This window comes from Drosophila mojavensis, unplaced genomic scaffold (genome assembly GCF_018153725.1).
Source record: "Drosophila mojavensis isolate 15081-1352.22 unplaced genomic scaffold, ASM1815372v1 contig_151, whole genome shotgun sequence".
NCBI classification, from domain to species: domain Eukaryota; kingdom Metazoa; phylum Arthropoda; class Insecta; order Diptera; family Drosophilidae; genus Drosophila; species Drosophila mojavensis.
In genome coordinates, this window is record NW_025318684.1 from 1,041,079 (window position 1) to 1,059,120 (window position 18,042).

At 38.0% G+C, this 18,042-nt stretch overlaps 2 protein-coding genes and 1 long non-coding RNA gene across 4 annotated transcripts; 2 read left to right on the forward strand and 1 right to left on the reverse strand.

The window, feature by feature from the left end:
• Positions 1–40: 40 nt before the first annotated feature.
• On the forward strand, positions 41–6,017 carry LOC6585814 (eukaryotic translation initiation factor 4E transporter). Its single transcript, XM_015160751.3, has 9 exons — positions 41–221; positions 524–630; positions 915–2,328; positions 2,392–2,515; positions 2,872–3,462; positions 3,516–3,740; positions 3,803–4,270; positions 4,330–4,680; positions 5,651–6,017. Exons 2-9 carry the CDS (start codon positions 605–607, stop codon positions 5,899–5,901), a joined length of 3,450 nt encoding a protein of 1,149 aa, XP_015016237.1. The 5' UTR covers positions 41–221; positions 524–604; the 3' UTR covers positions 5,902–6,017.
• Positions 6,018–7,159: 1,142 nt separating this feature from the next.
• LOC6585815 (metabotropic glutamate receptor) lies at positions 7,160–17,296 on the reverse strand. 2 transcript variants are annotated; one of them, XM_002011405.4, is made up of 8 exons: positions 17,145–17,296; positions 13,572–14,929; positions 11,490–11,737; positions 11,240–11,346; positions 10,981–11,106; positions 10,388–10,907; positions 10,004–10,299; positions 7,160–8,534 (listed from the first exon to the last, which is right to left on the reverse strand). In XM_002011405.4, the coding sequence occupies exons 2-8, from the start codon at positions 14,807–14,809 to the stop codon at positions 7,983–7,985; spliced, it is 3,087 nt and encodes a 1,028-aa protein (XP_002011441.2). In that variant the 5' UTR covers positions 14,810–14,929; positions 17,145–17,296; the 3' UTR covers positions 7,160–7,982. The 2 variants fall into 2 exon arrangements, with proteins under 2 accessions (XP_002011441.2, XP_032588820.1); XM_032732929.2 differs by having other exon boundaries at positions 8,448–9,365.
• On the forward strand, positions 17,119–17,976 carry LOC122756748. Its single transcript, XR_006356592.1, has 2 exons — positions 17,119–17,210; positions 17,290–17,976. It is a non-coding gene; the product is annotated as an uncharacterized LOC122756748 (long non-coding RNA).
• Positions 17,977–18,042: the final 66 nt, after the last annotated feature.

The window sequence follows — 18,042 nt, forward strand, 5'->3', positions numbered from 1 at the left end:
GGTCTAATCGTTTTTGCAACCGTAGTGAATGAACTATTTTATTGAACTAGTTCAACAGTAAGCAAAAACTGTGAAAGGAGATAATTTCACGAATAAAATCATATAAACGTAAAGAATGTCGCGGAAACATTTTGTACTTTAAGAAATAAACGAAAAAAAATGTGAGCACACTAAATGTACACAAAAGAAAGTGCAGATTCACATTTCCGACAAATCTGTGTGTAAGTATATACCAAAAAGTATGTATATATATTTGAATGAATGTACGCTATGTAAATTTACATTAGTTTGCACAATGAAATGGCTTTAAGAATGCCTTTCCAGCATAGCCATTTTAATTATTATATTGGTATATATTCCATACCATATATAATATATATATATATATATATATATATATATATATATATATATATATATATATATATATATATATGTTAATATATAATGCGTGTATATGTATGAATGTGTATAAGAGTTTATATGCTAACTTTTTTTTACGGAATATAAATGTGTGCATCAGCATACATACTTATTTTAAGATTTGTTTATAAGAGTGCAGAAGAAAAACAAAAATTGGGGCCTAAGACCACGAAGCTACAAAATGGACATTACTAACGAACAATCTAGGTAAGTTATACGTAAATGATTATATATGTATGTGTATAAATGTAGATTTGAAAGTCAGAAAATATGTAATGGATTTGCACTTTTGAAATATTCATGAAGATAAAATATTTGAAAACAAAATATATTTCATACTTCATAGATAATACATAATAAAAAGTCCAAAAAACGGTCCCGAGACAATTACCTATTTTCATACTTCCTGTAAATATTGATGTACCGATCGAAAAATGAATGATAAGGAAACGCAACACATCTACATGGTTTATTTTTTTTTGTTTGTTCAGGTACTCACGATCTGATTTACTTGCTTTGCGCTTCGAAGGAAGTGCACGTCAACGACCAAATTGTGCAAATCGAGCTGATCTGCAGACGTTAAATTTTTGGAAAAGTAATGGGGCTCCACTGAGTGTGAGCAGCAACAGTTGTGGAAATAAAAGCGGATTGTCACCCGAAAGGGAAAGTTCAAGTCTAACGAGTTCAAATGGACTCTTGAGTTCGAGGCGAGCTTTACGAAATCGCGAACGAGCCCACAATTATTATCAGCGCTTTTCATCCGGCGATCAAATTGCTGGAGAAGAATTGCAGCAGCAGAGCAGCTTAGGCTCAGCCAGTGTCAATCTGTGTGGCTCCTCCACATATAAATCACCTAATATAGATCATCGTAGTATATCCTCAGCACATTTAATGCCAGCGTTTGCGAAAAAGCGTTTTGTAGTTGAGCAGGCCGAATCTCAACATGAGGATGGAAATGCAAAGGAGAGTAGTGCACCAGCCGCTTCGGCTACTCAAAGCAATCTTGACCTGAAAAGTCACAGTGAAGTGCGCGCCATCAGCCGAGCCTCTAAAACGGCGGCTGCTTCATCCCCAGATTGGGAGCGTGGGGAGAAACATTTAAACCCACCACATAATGAACAATCGATGTCGCCGACTGCATTTTTGGCTGGGCGTCAAGTGGCGAGCGGCTTGAATTTGCAAGAAAGACGGATTGGCAGCGGCCGCCTATTGCCACGTAATGATAATTGGGAATATACAAAAAACAAGGAGGCGGATAATTTATTAAATAATCTTGATAAGGAGAGACCTCAAAATGGAAACCTTACCAGCCAGTATCAGCCGCAGCAGCAGCAACATCAGCGTCTGCGTACATCGTCTGGCAAACATATCGATAGTTTAGTAGATCGCGATCGTGACCGTGAGAGAGATCGTCGTAAGGCTGTCGATAATCATCGTGATCAAAATGATGGAAAAAAAAATGTTCAAAGTGGACGTAGTCGCACTGCAACCAACAAGGATAAATTCAATTTCGGTGATTGTCAGTCGGGGGCTATGCAAAATCGTGGCAAGCGCATGAATTTGTATCAAACTCATGAACCGGAGTGGTTTAGTGCTGGACCTACCTCCCAGCATGAAACGATTGATCTACATGGCTTTGAAGATTACGAAAGTGAAAGCTCATCGGCAGATTTGAAGAACATCAAAGATGACATTTGTAGAGAATCAGATGTTAAGCCGACTCAACCCCCATCTCGAAGTAGTAGCCTAGCCAGTTTGAATAACAACAAAAACGATGCGGAGGAACAACACGCTGCAACAAATAATAAACAATTGAACTACAGTGTTAACTCAGTCCCAAAATCTGATGTTGAGTTTAATTTCGATGCTTATCTTAACATGGATCCAATGGATCACGCTCTCATGGTATGTATTCATCATATCAAATATCAGTATATCTGTTCAAGTACGGAATTTTCTACTTTGCAGGGTAATGACAGCGAGGTGCATGATGTCCAAAGTACATCGCGTTTCAGTCAATGGTTTGCATGCAAAGAGCCAACAAAGAACGAGCGCGTATTTATTGGAGACACTACAGCGCTAGATACGCAAGGTATTTGATGTTTTGTAAAATGAGGAAATTTAAAAAGAAAACAAGATTTTTAATTTTTGAGCTTAAATGAAAAATATCCCAGTATATGTAACATTATATCGAATTCATTGTCTAGATTATTGTAGATGTAGCGTTTAAATACCCTAACGGCTTTGTGTATCTAACAGGTGAAAGAAAGTGTGGCAGATCCAATTTGTATATATATTGTTGAGTAAGATGGCGAGACCATAATATCAAATATAATATATATGCATTTGTTTTGGGAATCTGCATTTAGAGCAAAATTTAGTCGATTTAAGTAACGTGGTTTTTCTTATCTCTGTCGTTTCAATTATTAAAATATGCTCTTATTGCAGAAATCCCGAGTGTTAAGGACTTAGAAGCACAAATGAGAAAAGTGGACTTGCGCCCAGAATGTGATATAAGTAAATCGCAGGCGAACGCACATCAACCACAACAAACTGTGCATACAGAGCAGAGAGACAAATCTGTTACCAGAGATACGGAAGCTTTTAAAAGACTTTTGCAACAGTTGGGCTCGCAGAATAATACTGAATCAACATACCCTATAACTTCAAATATGCCAGCAGTTCGCGTCGTTCCTCGTCTCCAGCAGCAGCAACAACAGCTGCACCAACAACAGCAACAACATCAACAACAACAGCAGCAGCAGCAGCAACAGCAGCACCACCAACATCAACAACAACAGCAGCAGCAACATCACCACCAACATCAACAGCAACAGCAGCAGCATGCAAGTCATCCAAATCATCAAATTAAAGTAGACGATATACAGCTATATCAGCAACATCGTCCTAAAAAGAATGATTCTATGTCGCATAGACATATGGAGATGATGCCACAAAATCAATTACATCCTAATGTTCATGAGCTGAATATATCATTGCAAACGCATAAACGAATGGAGATTCAACAATTATTACAAGGTAAAAGTAGTTGTCTTTAAACGTAGTTAATATATTGATAGATTTTTCCTCAGGTGTCACTCGGGGCGATGTTTCGGTTGAAATTTTAGAGAAGGAGTTGAATAATCCGAATGCAACGCCTCTATCTAGGGAAGTAATTGCAGCAGTACTTTTTGAGTTAACAAATTCTGGGCGTAGTACTCTCCACCAACAACAACATCTAACGTATGCAAACGATATAAATTCCCAAAACTTTATGAAAAATAATCAATTCTTTAACAAGAATGTGAACCCTGATGGTAAGACAAGTTTTCTGAGAAGATTCTATATGTATAATATATGTACATGTTTATTTGGTTAGATATTTACACACATCAAAACACAACGAGCCAAGGCCTACATCAAAATCCAAGGCATACTAATTCACCGACACCTTTAGCATTTACGCCCACTTCAGTTTTAAGAAAAATGACGGCTGATAAGGAGACAACGGCGTCATCCACTTTGAATAACAGTAATATATTCAATCAACAACAGCAACAACAATATGTTCAGCAATTTAAACTAACAACGCCAGCACAGCCGAAACTGGATAATCAGCGGATAGGGCATAATATGTTGAGTGAAACACCAGCAGCGCCAAATCAATTGCAACCTCGAATGATCCTGGGTGGTAATTATGCCATGCAGCATCAAATGAATACCAACAGTCCACAAATTTCGCCAAAATTACCGCCCCCAATGTCTCAAAAGCAAAATCGATGGCCACCTGGAAACATACCCATATCCACAACAACAACAGCACAACAGCACGGCACAAAGTGTTTCGGTAATTAAATATGGGCAGAGTTTTGAAGCAACTGTTATATATATTTGCTTGTCTTACAGGTCGTCCTATTCTAAAAGGGACTTTGAACTCGGGCTCACAACAAATGCCGACAGCATTTCTATTAAATAATGAGCTACAGCAACATATGCACCAACAAAAGCTAAAGTCAATGCAAACTACTTCTTCGGATACAATAAATAATGATAGCATTCACATGGGATCAACAGCACTTCAAATGGTTCCATATAACGAAGGAATCTCTTCCCAGCTTCAACAACAGCCACAACCACATTATATCCAACAGCAGAGAGCCCAGCCACAACCCCAGCCCGTTCCTGGACATCGATTATTGCATGTAGACTTACATCGTCCGAATAATTTAACGGTACAACCAGTTACTATATCGTCAGGTAATTAAAACCGCTCACGTTTAAGCAGGAGGGAACGTAACAAACACCTTAAAATATACTTGTCCTTGTCAGGAGGACAACAAACAAGTCGACTTAGCATTGTGCGTCTATTGAATGTGGTCATATTGGAACCTACAACATATAGATACCCAAAGTTCTCACTCTAATGTATTTTTATACGCTGAACCCATTGAAAATGGGAAATCAGGGTATAATGGTTTTGTGAAAAAGTATATAACGGGCAGAAGGAGGCGTGGCAGACACCATAAAGTATATATATTCTTGATCAGCGCGACTAGCTGAGTTGATATAGCCCTGTCCGGCTGTCCGTCCGTCCGTCCGTATGAGTGCGTCGATCTCAACAGTTATAAGAGCTAGAGAGCTGAAATTTGGCATGCATACTCGTGTGTACTATACGCAGTACGAGTTTGCTTTATTTTTTCGATAATTCATCCGATAACTTATTTATCGAGAATAATCGAAAAATTTATTTTGTTTTTGTCAGCCTAATTTGAACATTTTTAGACCTAGAGTCTTCAAATTTGCGTTGTATATAAAGTTAATCGATACAAATCAAAATCAAATCAGTTTTGCCAACGCAGCTTGGAAAAGTGAGGTTTTGTAGTGAATAGGGGCGTGATACTCGATCGAGAAGTTTCGGGCTCGAATCCCGAGCGCGCAAATGATGTTAATTTTTTTAATTGCTTCAAAATATTTATATATTTTATTAAATGCGTTTTGTATTTCATTTATATTTTTAAATACATCTAAATTGAAATTTTAGCCATACTAAATGGACATTTTTATTAGTTTGGTTCAGGGTAGTATCTAGTCGAGTACTCTCGACTAGAGTTTTCTTACTTGTTATTGTTTAGGTGTTTAGGGCACGGAGGATGCCAGATCAGCTGGGGCCTGGTTTGTGTTTCTTTGATATTTGTTGTTAATATTTGTGCTCTTTGTGTTTTATTAGGTGGTCCCGATGGCAATGGTGATTCGTCGACAAATTTAATGAAAAATAACAACCTCAGGCCGATAAACAACTATCATCAAAGAGACGAAAGATTGTCACCAACATCAAATCAATTGGCACAATGGTTTTCGCCAGAATTACTTGCCAGAGCATCGGCTGGAAAATTGCCTCTATTGAATATGAATCAGGCGCTGAGCTTGGAAGAGTTCGAACGTAGCATGCAACATTCCTCAGCCACAGTGCTCAATTAAGACTTAAGAGAATAGATATACTTTAAAAGAGACTTAAATTAAAACTAAAATATAATTAGTTGAAATCATTTTGTGTATTATTTTAAATAAAGAGTTCTGCTCCAGTTTCTTTTAAACACACAGCTTAACAAATTCTCTGTTCATATCGCAATCAAAGTGTGGTTGTTTATATTCAAATTATGTTCATATATAACATATAGAATAGTAAACTACCTGTACACTCAGATACTCTTAAAGCACTTGAAACCGATTTGATTCACTCACAATATTACTAATGCGTAGATTGTATTGTAAACAAAACAAATAATTCTTCTTCTGTATATACTAAAAACCAAACAAAGAAAAATTGCAAATAAAGGAACTAAAAATGTAAAATTCTTTGTTTTTTTTTAAACCCAAATTTTCCAGTAAATGTCTTATCGAAAAAAAAAATCAATAAGAGCCATAAGTAACGTAACTATAAATTTTGGACGCTTACGCTCCAAAAATTAGAAAATTACACGGTATTTTTCAATATGCCGCGGAATAACAATTATTTTTGGGTCATTGAAGCTTCTCGCTCTTAAACTTGAGAATATATAAGCTTTTGCGGTTTGCCACGCCCCTAACGGGCGTAGATATATCCGCCATGGCTTATTGATCTTGGCTGATCTACGGTATATCGGGAAATGCATTTTTCGATTCGCCACACGAGCATGTGTTCCAAATTTCAAGTCTCTTGCTTTAAGAGCGCCGAACAAAATGCGTTCATACGGACAGACACATGCACGGGGCTAAGTCGAATCAGCTTGTTGTTCTCCTGTTACATCCATTTCAAAATAACCAGTATACCCTGATCTCCCATTTTCAATGGGTTTAGGGTATAAAAAAAAAAAAAACATTTTGATAAGGATATTGGTATATGATTTTTCTATCATATTTATTTTGATCGAGTCCTAGGAAAGTTTCTCAGATACTAAATATAAATCTATTTAGATACGGTTGGTAATTAGTTACAATATAATAATAATAATTCCAACATTTCCTTGAGAATAACTCAGTTAATCAGTGGAGTGGAATGCAACTATATTCCAATGAGCATGAGCAGGAATAGTCTGGCCAATCATTCAAATTATCCTACGTAATATCTTGCTTATAGGTGGGATATTTTTCCACTAATCCTAAGTACTCACAGCGGCGAGAAACTGAAATTTAGATACAGTAAAATCGAAATTAACTGAGCAAAATAATACTTGGCCCAAATTGACAACAATCAAAAGATTATTAAAAAAATTAGTTTTTAATATTTCTACATGTATTGCTTATTGTAAAGAAAATAGTGAAATGATCTACATATGCTTAGTTTTGGAAAGCCTTTGATTACTGTGAGCATTGTGATCGAGCTTAGACTTTAGGGAATGCATTTATTCACATATATTTATATATCATCAAATCCATAATGAATGATAGTTTTTTTTTTTTTTTGTAATATTTTAATTCAACATTTTTATATGTCTTTTTCTTGGATTTACATTATGTACTATATATAGTTACATGCGTACAACAAAGAAGACAAGTAGCTCTGGATAGATACATAAGTGATATATTGTTTGTCTGTACTTGAACCGTTTATGGAAAATGGAAATCCAAGATATAATGATCGATAACAATCGATAATTTTATTTTTGGTTTCAGGCGTACCTATAATTATGCATTTACAGGTCTTACATGTTATCGTTTTTGGATAGCTCTCCCGGCCTGTAACATTTGAAATAGAGAAGAAATGTCTCCCAACTCGCAGAGCCTTGAAAACCACAGTCAATCTAGCACAAGTTTTTGATCAGCTAGTTTCTTATATTAAAGCCCATCCGTCGTAGAGTTGTGCCATCTGGCGTGCATGTGTGGTATGCTAGGTATTCTTAAATGATAGTCGCTGGGTGCAGGGTGCAGAGTACCGGCTAGTCGACTGAGCCTTCGCTTTGCCTTGTGCTGAGAGAAGCGGGGGAAGCAGTTGTGTTCTCTTGTTGTATCCCTACATGTCTGTGTTTGTTTGTATGTGTGTATGTTAGCATCTTCATCTTCATTGGCCGACTAATAAGCATCTAATCTTCAATGCCAATGCAGGCTGGATCACCAATACCCAAGCCGCAATCGCATTTCTCAGATGTGGAAGCACAATTGTTGTAGCATTCATCGTTCCTATGAATGACAACACTTTGATTTCGATCCAAGTCGCAATTTCGACTTTTCTGGCTGATACTTGGGGACGGTCGCTCCGTTGCTGACATAGTAATAGTACCGACTCCGATTTCAACTCCGACCCCGATTCCGCCTCCAGTACCATAGCATGCGTCTTCAGAATTCAATACAATTGGAGTGCGACTATATCCGGAACTAGTTGGTACTCCCTGAATACCCGTGGCTGCACCTGCACCTGTTCCGGTTCCCGTTCCCGTCCCCGTACCCGTACCCGTTCCCGCAACTTGTCCCGCTCCTGTTGTTGCCGAGCGCCTATACACAGTGCTGTTCATTGTCAACTTGCGGACATTTTTGTCAGGATGAAACACCAATATATACACCTTGGGCGAGTAAAGGCAGATGAGGGCAACCGAAGCACTCAAGCTGATAGAGATGCAGAGCGTAGTTATTTGGATCTGTAAAGAGATTGCATATTCCAATTAGGTATAGATGTAGATGTAGATCATTAGTAGTATCTAACGAGCATTCAATATAACTTAACTGGTCACTGTCTACTGAAAGACCCACTAGTTAGTTTAGTTATCTGAGAATTTCGTTGCATCCACGTCTGGGCAAAGAGCTTGTTGTTAGTTTTTGTATTTCTGCACGCTGCAGATACATGTAAGTCTGAGTCTAGACTCTGAGAACTTGTATAACTATCTGGCTATTTGGGGTTGTATTACGCTCTCTCTCAGTCAGATATGACCTGCGCCTGCTCCAATCAGTCACTAATGCCAGCCCTAGTTATTTAAGGATTTCAGTAAGACTCAACTGCATCTAGCGCTTAAGACTTCACATTTCCAACAGTAAAAGACAAACACATTATCTATCTCTTATAAAGATCTTTTTAAGTGAGTTCAAAAGCAATTTATACTTGTTCCCAAATTAGGTCTAAACTTCGTTTTTTTTTCTTACTGTTGTTAAAAATTAGACTGTCGGATTAATATTATTATTACATCTCGTAGCCAGGCGCTTCCACTTGGTTCGCATTTCCAGTGTGCACAACATTCTTGTTCTTGCTCTTGCTCGCTATTGGATATACATATTTCTACCGCCTCTTCTACTAATCCATTGTTTTTCCTTCTTTTTTTTCGTTCAGATTTTCATTTGATCATTGTTAACCATTTGGCGATAGGATGAAACTAAGTAAATATATTGTGAGGTGTAAAATCTGTAATTGATATGAGCTCCTTAGAATAAAACAAAAAGTAATCAAATCTATTAGATAACCTCAACAATTTTTGGATCTGCAAAAAGAAAAAAACAATAAATAAATAAAAAGTAAACAAATATTATTTAAAGATAAGAAACAAATTTTAAAGAAAAATATGGGCAAAATTTAGACCGTTATTTCAATACAAATAAATCCAATATCCTGATCGACTAGAAGATTCCACATGGATTATCCAACCACCGCCGCCAATAAAATAGCGTACGAATACGGGAAGAAGTATATCTGGTTTCAGGGCTAGGAACTGAGTCGATTTTGGCCCAGTCCGTCTGTCCGTCCATATGTTTGAGCCCATTCCTCTCAGATGATATAAGAGCTAAAGACTTGTTTTATAAAATCGATACCTCCCGTTTTATATTTATCTTGTGCGTTTGTGTTGTGTGCACGCACTGTTTCTTGTGTAAACAGAAAATAATCTTAAAATCAATGAAATACCAGTTCCTCTAAAGATTCAGGGGATCTCGTAGTCGAGCAGAGCTCTCTTACTTGTTAAGCTCCTTTTCATTGGCAATGCACTCTGAGTATTCAAAAACAATAGTCTCTTAATAAATTTAATCCGATAAGAATTATGTCTGTATGTGTGCAATATTAACTTAACATGAAATAAATATGAATATATTTTTTGCAAAGGGTCGCAACACTTTGTTTTCTTACCTCGTAGGAGTTACCGGTGCCGAAGTAAATTGGTACAAAAGCGAGCCAAATAATGCAGGTTGTATACATTGTAAATCCAATAAATTTGGACTCGTTAAAGTTTTCTGGTATCTTACGTGTTTTAATAGCGTAAATTGTGCAAATTGTAATGAGTATCATATTATAGAGCTGAGAAAAGAGAAACGACATATCCTGTATCTTGCATTTTAAGATCACCTCGGTGCGGTCGGGATAATAAAATCTAGTTCCTGGTGGTTCCACAATCATCCAGATCATTGTTATCAAAACTTGTATTGCTACATTGAAAAAGCATAAAAAATGTATACGGAAAGAATAAAATAACCTCATCTCATATCATCGCATCTCATCTCATCTCATACGTACCGATCAGGGATGTCGTTATCACAACCTGAGACTGTGGACTAATGTATTTGAGGCGCTGCGCCGATTTGGATGCTGAATGAAATATGCGAGATATGCGATTTGTTTTTGTTAGCAAAGCACTATAAATGATGGAGAACCCGACTCCGATGCCAAATCTTTGCAGTACGCATGAACCAATGGTTGGCTTAGCGATCAAGGCGAATGTGTTGCAGTAACAGACCAGGATGCCGAACAGCAGCGTATAGCTCAGCTCTCGTCCAGATGCGCGCACTAGAGGCGTGTCATGATTTCTCGCAAATAGCACAATAACGATTATCGTCATCGTGATGCCAAGGACGGCAATCGCCAGTGGAACAAGTGCGAACAGCGAATTCCAACGCATATACTGAATGTTGAGGGCAAAGCAGGATAACTTATCGGGATATGGCCACAGTCCCGGGCCACAGTCCCTACATGTCTGCTCGTCATAAACGTATTCGTACGCTTCGCAGCTGTCACAGATCCAGCAGCAAGTGTCCCCCTGGTTGAGCATATATTCAAAACAAAAAGTCGCGTTACCCTAACGGCAGATGTGACACAACAAATGCTTCTACCTGTTGTTTTTTAATCATTCCAGCTTCACATGGCAAGGAGCATGCTGATGTTGGCATTTCGTTGGCCTTGTTCCACACAAGGGTATCCAAATTAAGCTCGAGGGAATTAAACCATTTGCCAATCACCTACAAAAACAAAACAATCCGATTTTAAGGCAGCAAATCTAGTCTCTCTCGGGACTCTCAACTACGACATGGCGTCATCTTTACACTAGAGGAAGATACTGCTTTCTCTATGCCAAGTCCCAATATATTGTACCTTGTACTGATATCCCGAAGAGTTATCAAGGCGTTGATAATTTAAAATGTCATATCTAGCCAGTCCATCACCCTGACGATCAAACTTCACTTCACTGCCAGCCAAATCTGAAGAGAAACAGTCATAGAGGCACAGATCGCGGGAGAGAGAGAGAGAGAGAGAGAGAGAGAGAGAGAGAAATGTTTATTGAGAGGTAACAACGTTCGTCATCCATAATTTGGTGGCACAGTGAGCTCGATATATACTGTACCTACAAATGACACATTCAACAAATAATTGTTGTAGAAGTCCTTGCCGTCATAACTAGCCATATTGGGGCATGCCTGTGATTGGCGATCCGCTGGCCTACGGTACCATACGGATTCACTGTGCTGATGATGTTGTGGTCCCACATTTTGATCACTTTGTGTGCACAAGTCGTTGTGCAAATTATGAAGGGCGTGGGCAAACGCGTACACAGCATCCACAACGAATTGCGTTTTCGATTCCTGTTCGTATCTGTAATGCGAAAAATAATAATAACAGGAACAGCAATAACAACAACAACTGCAGTATTTAAGAGGTGCAAACATCTTGTACCAACAACTTCCTTTTGTGGAGCGCAAATCAAAAAGCAAATAGCCAAAAAGGTAATCAGCTGACGACCAGGGAAATAATTAGTCAAAATGAAGAGAGTAGCAGGGGGCACTTAAGAAGAACCAAAAACAACAAGTAAGAAGGCTCCAGTCGAGACTGCTCGACTAGGAGATACCCTGAACCCTCCAAGCTGATAGTCGAATCATTCTGCACTTCGTTTATGCACACATATGTATGTGCATACACACGCATCCATACGTACGTATAAGCACGTGCTCTGCTAACTGCGCAGTAAGCAGCGACAGCGCCTGGGCTGCACTGCAGTGTGAGCAATATTATGAGAATTTATTAGTTGAATAATTTCTTTTGTAGACGAACAATCTTAATGAAACTTTCAGAGCGTGATCATATGACTAGAATGTGTGTACATTCTAAAGCATTCTAAAGTCTCTGGTACTTGAAATACGTGTTTTACTAAATGGGAGCGAAGGGGGCGTGGTATCAAAAATCTGTAAATTACAACATGTTTGTATTCATTATATGTATATAGACAGTAAATCTTAAGTTTGCAGATCTAAAAGAGCTCAAATTAGGCTGAAAAACAAAATCAATTTTTCGATCATCTCAATAAAAAAGTTATCGGATGAGTTATCAAAAAAATATGATTAACTTTTACTGCGTATGGTATACACGAGCCTACATTCAAAATTTCAGCTCTCTAATTCTTATAGCTTCTGAGATCGACGCACTCATACGGATGGTCGGACGGACGGACGGACAGGGCTATATCGACTCAGCTCGTTGTCCTGATCAAGAATATATGTATATACTTTATGGGGTCTGAGATGATTCCTTCTGCCTGTTACATACATTTCAACAAAACCATTATACCCTGATATCCCATTGTCAATGGTTTCAGGGTATAAAAATATTCAAATATTGGGAAGAAAGAAATGCACCTTTACATCGCCCGAAAATGCTGGAGTAGTAACTGTTTTAGGGATATATTTTTATACCCTGAACCCATTTTCAATGGGAAATCAGGGTATAATGGTTTTGTTGAAATGTATGTAACAGGCAGAAGGAGGCGTGGCAGACCCCATAAAGTATATTTATTCTTGATCAGGGCGACGAGCTGAGTTGATTTGGCCCTGTCCGTCTGTCTGTCCGTCCGTCTGTCCGTCCGTCTGTCCGTATGTATGAACGCGTCGATTTCAGAAGATATAAGAGCTAGAGACTTCAAAATTTTTTTTAAATGTCCGTAATTACAGCGCGCATATCAAGTTTATCATTAAAAATCGATAACTCATCCCGATCTTTTTTTATCGATAAAAACCCTTATCGAAAACCAGTTTTAAAATTATATCTCCTACATCTTTATTGCTAGAGTCTCCAATTTTTTGGTTTATGCTAATATGCAATTTATGCAATTTCGGTTTTTGTTAAAATTTACCCCCCACCCCCATATCCACCCCCTCACCCCAATGTTTGTAAAAAGCGTATTTTTGTAAAAGCGTGTGTGTGCATATTTCTTGTGTAAACTGAAAGACGCGAAAAATTATTGAAATAGCTATTGCTCCAAGGGTTCAGGGGATCTCGTAGTCGAGCAGTCTCGACTATAGCTTTCTTACTTGTTATCTTCTATATTTCTTAATTTGAATTTGAGTTTTATTTTTAATTTATGTTACCTAACCCTAAATAAAATAGTAGTTTATCTTAATTATAATCTTAATTTATGCCTCTGCTCAGAACTTACCCAACTTTATCGGATAGCCTGAAACTATCATCACAAACAACTTTCTCCTTCTGGTTGCTGTCATCTCCCTTATTGATCTTGTCACTTGCGGAGCTCGTTGGCAACACACAATTGAAGGTGTCCTCCCAGTACTCAGCAAACCAGGGGTTGCGCTTATTGGATGTGGGCGTCAGTTGCATCATATATCTATCGAAATCCTCAATTATTTCCGACTGCAGTTCCACAGTTATGGCTCCCTCGGCGATGTCCTCCAGGCCCTCTAGCAGTTTTTGCTGCTTACCCCAACCATCGCTGGCCACCCAATGGAAGGGCTGGGATAAATTAGCACGCTTAGCAGCCAGAAGAATGCGTCTGGCGTCTTCGGCGCGTGTGAAAAGGATAACTCCGCGGGCATTTGGTTTTTTAAGGAGTTTCCCTATGATGGCATCAAAGACTTTGTCGTCGGCAGCGCTCGGCACTTTCTCGGCGGCAGCAATGCAAACGTGTCTCTCGGTGGCCTCCTTATGGAAGGCCTCAATGCCATATTCGCCATAGGAGCCCTCGGAATGTATTGTCGATACATACGACCAATTAAAGTTCTTGATGATGTCCACCAAAGCAACCGATTGGAATGTATCGGGTGGCACGGTACGTGCAAATAGATCAAATCTGGATTTATCCGATAGAGTTTTTGCAGTTGATGCCGGCGATATTTGCGGAATATGAAAGAGTCGCAATAGATTAGCCACTTGGAGTGATACCGAACTGTACGATCCGCCAATAACACCAAACACGGGGCCAGATGTCGCATTTTTTCTGAGCTGAGGTATTGATGTGTCGGAGCATTCGAACACGGATGTGTCCAAGTTGTTGAGTGAGGCTCTCACAAATTGCAGCGATTGATTCAGGGCATACGTATCCCGCGAGCAGGTGTCGAGTATATGCACACCTATTGTTATCCCGGGCAATATATTTGTATCGTTATTAACACGATCAATGGCATAGAGCATCGCCTCCAAACGCTGAACACCGCGATTATAGACTTTTGGTCCGCATGACGGGGTACCCTCGCCTTTCTCGTGGACCGGAAACAGTCCACCTAGTATTATATCACCTGGCAACGACACGGACACAGTGTCCTGCACTTGCGTTGAGCCGGCTATATCCAGTTGCGAAAGCCAACATGTGGCTGACATGAGCATGATCCCAATTGGAACATTCCACACATTGGACGACTTCATCCTGAACACATCCCACATATTTTTCTTCTTCAGTTCTGCAATTAGTTTTCTTCACGTTCAGGTATATGGGTTATGTGCCCTGCGCCATATATACTTTGTTTTTTATTTTAGTACAGACACTCGCTCTGAGCAAATCATCTGAAATTATTGTGAGTTATAATTACTTTCATTTTTAATTTGTTATATGATTGAAGAAGAGTGCAGGGATGTGGAGGAGTCGTTAGTAGGTCTATCGCACACTACATGTATACACCCTCCAATTTTCAGCCAGAACAGTACTCTCTTTTCTCTACTGTTTCTATGACTATTCGATGATAACAGTATATTATTATCTTGCTAATATTATTACAACAAGTAAGAAGGCTCTTGTCGAGACTGCTCGACAGGGAGAAACCTTGAACCCTCCCTAAAAAAAAAAAAAACATTTTAAATCAATCATTTGTCACACAGATTCACACATACATTCAACTTTTACTTTCTTCATATTTAGCATAATTTTACATTATCTTGGGACTAATTCCACAAGACGCACATACATATGCCAGACATATACTTCTCCACACTGCCTATTTTGCCGGACATATGTACATAACATTTCTTTCATCAATATTTAATGCTTTTATGTCCACAAAATTAAATCGAAATATGGATGTTTTTAACACTCTCCACCAGTAACTTATTTCTTTCGTCTGACCACTGTGTCTTTAGTAAGAAAAAACCCTTTCGAAATTTGCGCATTGTGCGCTGGAATCGCATGCAGGATTTGAGCTATTTTTAATACTTCCCAGTAACAACACGAGTGTACGTTTGTTGCAAAAAACTGTACTACCTTATCTGCGTTGTTTTTCTAAACAAAATTCTTGACTTGTCTCGACACAAACTTCTTCAATTTGCATTTTGTCAAAATGACTATTTTTTTTTTGTATCGAGACAATAGAAAATCGGGACAATTTCGTGTCAGGTCGGGACACCGGGAGATTACCTCCAAGAGCGGGACATGTCCCGGAATTCCAGTACGGATGGTCACCCTACGCATAAGCCCGTGCTTATGATGTAGAAGTGATAGCTGACTATATACTGTATACTGCCTACATCTCTACGAATATTCTAATTCTAATCGAATTATAAGTAAACTGATACCTGCCTGTCTGCTCATTTTCTATGTTACTAGTCTTTTATCTTACTATTTCTATACATAGCAGTCCAATGATAGGCAGCCATAGTTAAGCCGACTCAGTGGAGACGGCCTGAACAATAAAACAAATACATTATATATCATTGTATAAAGCCATTCCACACCATTATACTATCTATTTAGATTGGAGTTGGAAACTCAAGTGTGGCGACAAACTTGAACTTTAGACTGCATTCCTGGAATATGTACATTGGTGTATAAATACACGTAAACCTATACGTATCTATATAATCAAACGTATTTCAACATATTTGGCTAACTCGAAGAGTGAAGTGTTGAGATATTCAAATTTATGGCTAAGAGTTAACAGTTTGCAGAAATTAAGAGCAAGCCCACGAGAGAGTGACTGAGAGAGTGAGAGAGATGGAAAGTATTCAAAGAGCATAACAGTTGGGGATGCTTTCTACAAGCTTACAGCGAGGCATCACACACACAATGCGTGTGTGTCTGTTTTAGTGTGTTAAGTGAAAAAAAAAAAAAAATAACAATTGCGACCCAGAAAAAGCTTTGATGCAAGAACTTTACCAGAAGTACCAAGGAAGAATGGTCCTACCGATGATGGCAATGCGCAAAACAGCAAAAAAAAAAAAAAAAAAAAAAAAAAAAAAATTATTTATATATATATATACATATATATATATATATATACATATTATTATTATATACATATATAATATAATAATATGGCCCAATGGAATGCAATGCATTGGGTTTATAAGCGATATGTAATATATGTATATATGTACAAAAGACTTGTTTTCTCAATTGTCAGCCCTAATTAAAATAATAATAAATAAAAAAATAATATTAAATAAATTATGATGATAATAATAATACTAATTATATAAAAAAAAAAAATAATAATAATAATAATATATATTTATATTATACATTTCTGTATTGTTGTAAACATATGCATTAGAAAAAAAAAACATCAAATTCCCTTCTGGTCCATTATTCCTCCAATTTATGTGCCATGCCGCTGTTACTGTGTGAGTGTTAAGGTACGCATATATGCATGTATGTCAGCATACATACATACATACATAGTTATTTGTGCGTAAAGTATTGATGGTATATATGTGTGTGAGTGTGTGTGCTATTGGTACGTCATTCAATTGAACTAACTAAGTAATAGATTATGCACTAAGAACTTACCGTTATTGGATTACGCTTCTTGTATGTCACTCGTATATATCTTAGTGTGTATGCGTGTATATGTGTGTACGTGAATATTACATATGTACTTATTCGTTAGAGAGGCTTTTGGATTGTATTCACTTTATTAATTTTTTCTTTTCAGTTGACACTTATCATAAGACCGAGCGAAAAGCGCACACATCTGTCCATAGCATTAACAGCAGATAAACTGATTTACTCATGATAAGCCCAAACAGTTCTTGTACACGCAGTAACAGCAGCAGCAGCAGCAGCAGCAGCAGCAGCAGCAGCATCAGCAGCAGAGTCCACGACAGCAATACAACAACATTAATAGGAGCCGCTGTGGTAGCAGCATGGCTAAGAACAGTATCAATCAGCAGCACAAGCAGCGGCACAAGCAGCAGCAGCACCAGAAGCAGCAACAGCCCACAGCAGCCATCTAACTGTCCATCTCTCCTTGAATACCCATTTTGTAAAGCACGAGCAACACTGCAGCAACGTGGCCGTCGTCATAGATCTCAAAGAGTACATTCCAACATAAAAAAGACAAAGATGTCCCGACATACTCTCTTACCAAAAACAACATACATGCCCAACAACTCAGTAGAAGTCGTCCTGCACCGAGAGAGAGCTTAATTCTAAGCTTTGCTCTTTCATTTCATAAAGAGAAATTTGTTTATTGCATCTTTTCATACTATAGTAAGTATGTGGGCACCTAGCAAACAGGCGAACATAAAGAAAGAAATAGTTAATACACGGGAGTTTACGTTCATATACATATATAATATTCTATTTCTATTTCATAAACTTGGGTTTTTTCTATATACATGTTTTTACAGTAAAAAATAATGCAAATTATTGTAGGTTAAATAATATATATTATATTCTTATCCAA

Coding starts and splice junctions, on each gene's coding strand:
- LOC6585814 (XM_015160751.3), top strand. CDS start 605: ATGGACATTACTAACGAACAATCTAG. Junction 2,329..2,391: donor CAATGGATCACGCTCTCATG/GTATGTATTCAT, acceptor TCTACTTTGCAG/GGTAATGACAGCGAGGTGCA. Junction 4,681..5,650: donor ACCAGTTACTATATCGTCAG/GTAATTAAAACC, acceptor GTGTTTTATTAG/GTGGTCCCGATGGCAATGGT.
- LOC6585815 (XM_002011405.4), bottom strand. CDS start 14,809: ATGTGGGATGTGTTCAGGATGAAGTCGTCCAATGTGTGGAATGTTCCA. Junction 10,908..10,980: donor GAATGATTAAAAAACAACAG/GTAGAAGCATTT, acceptor ATGCTCAACCAG/GGGGACACTTGCTGCTGGAT. Junction 8,535..10,003: donor GCACCGGTAACTCCTACGAG/GTAAGAAAACAA, acceptor ATCTCTTTACAG/ATCCAAATAACTACGCTCTG.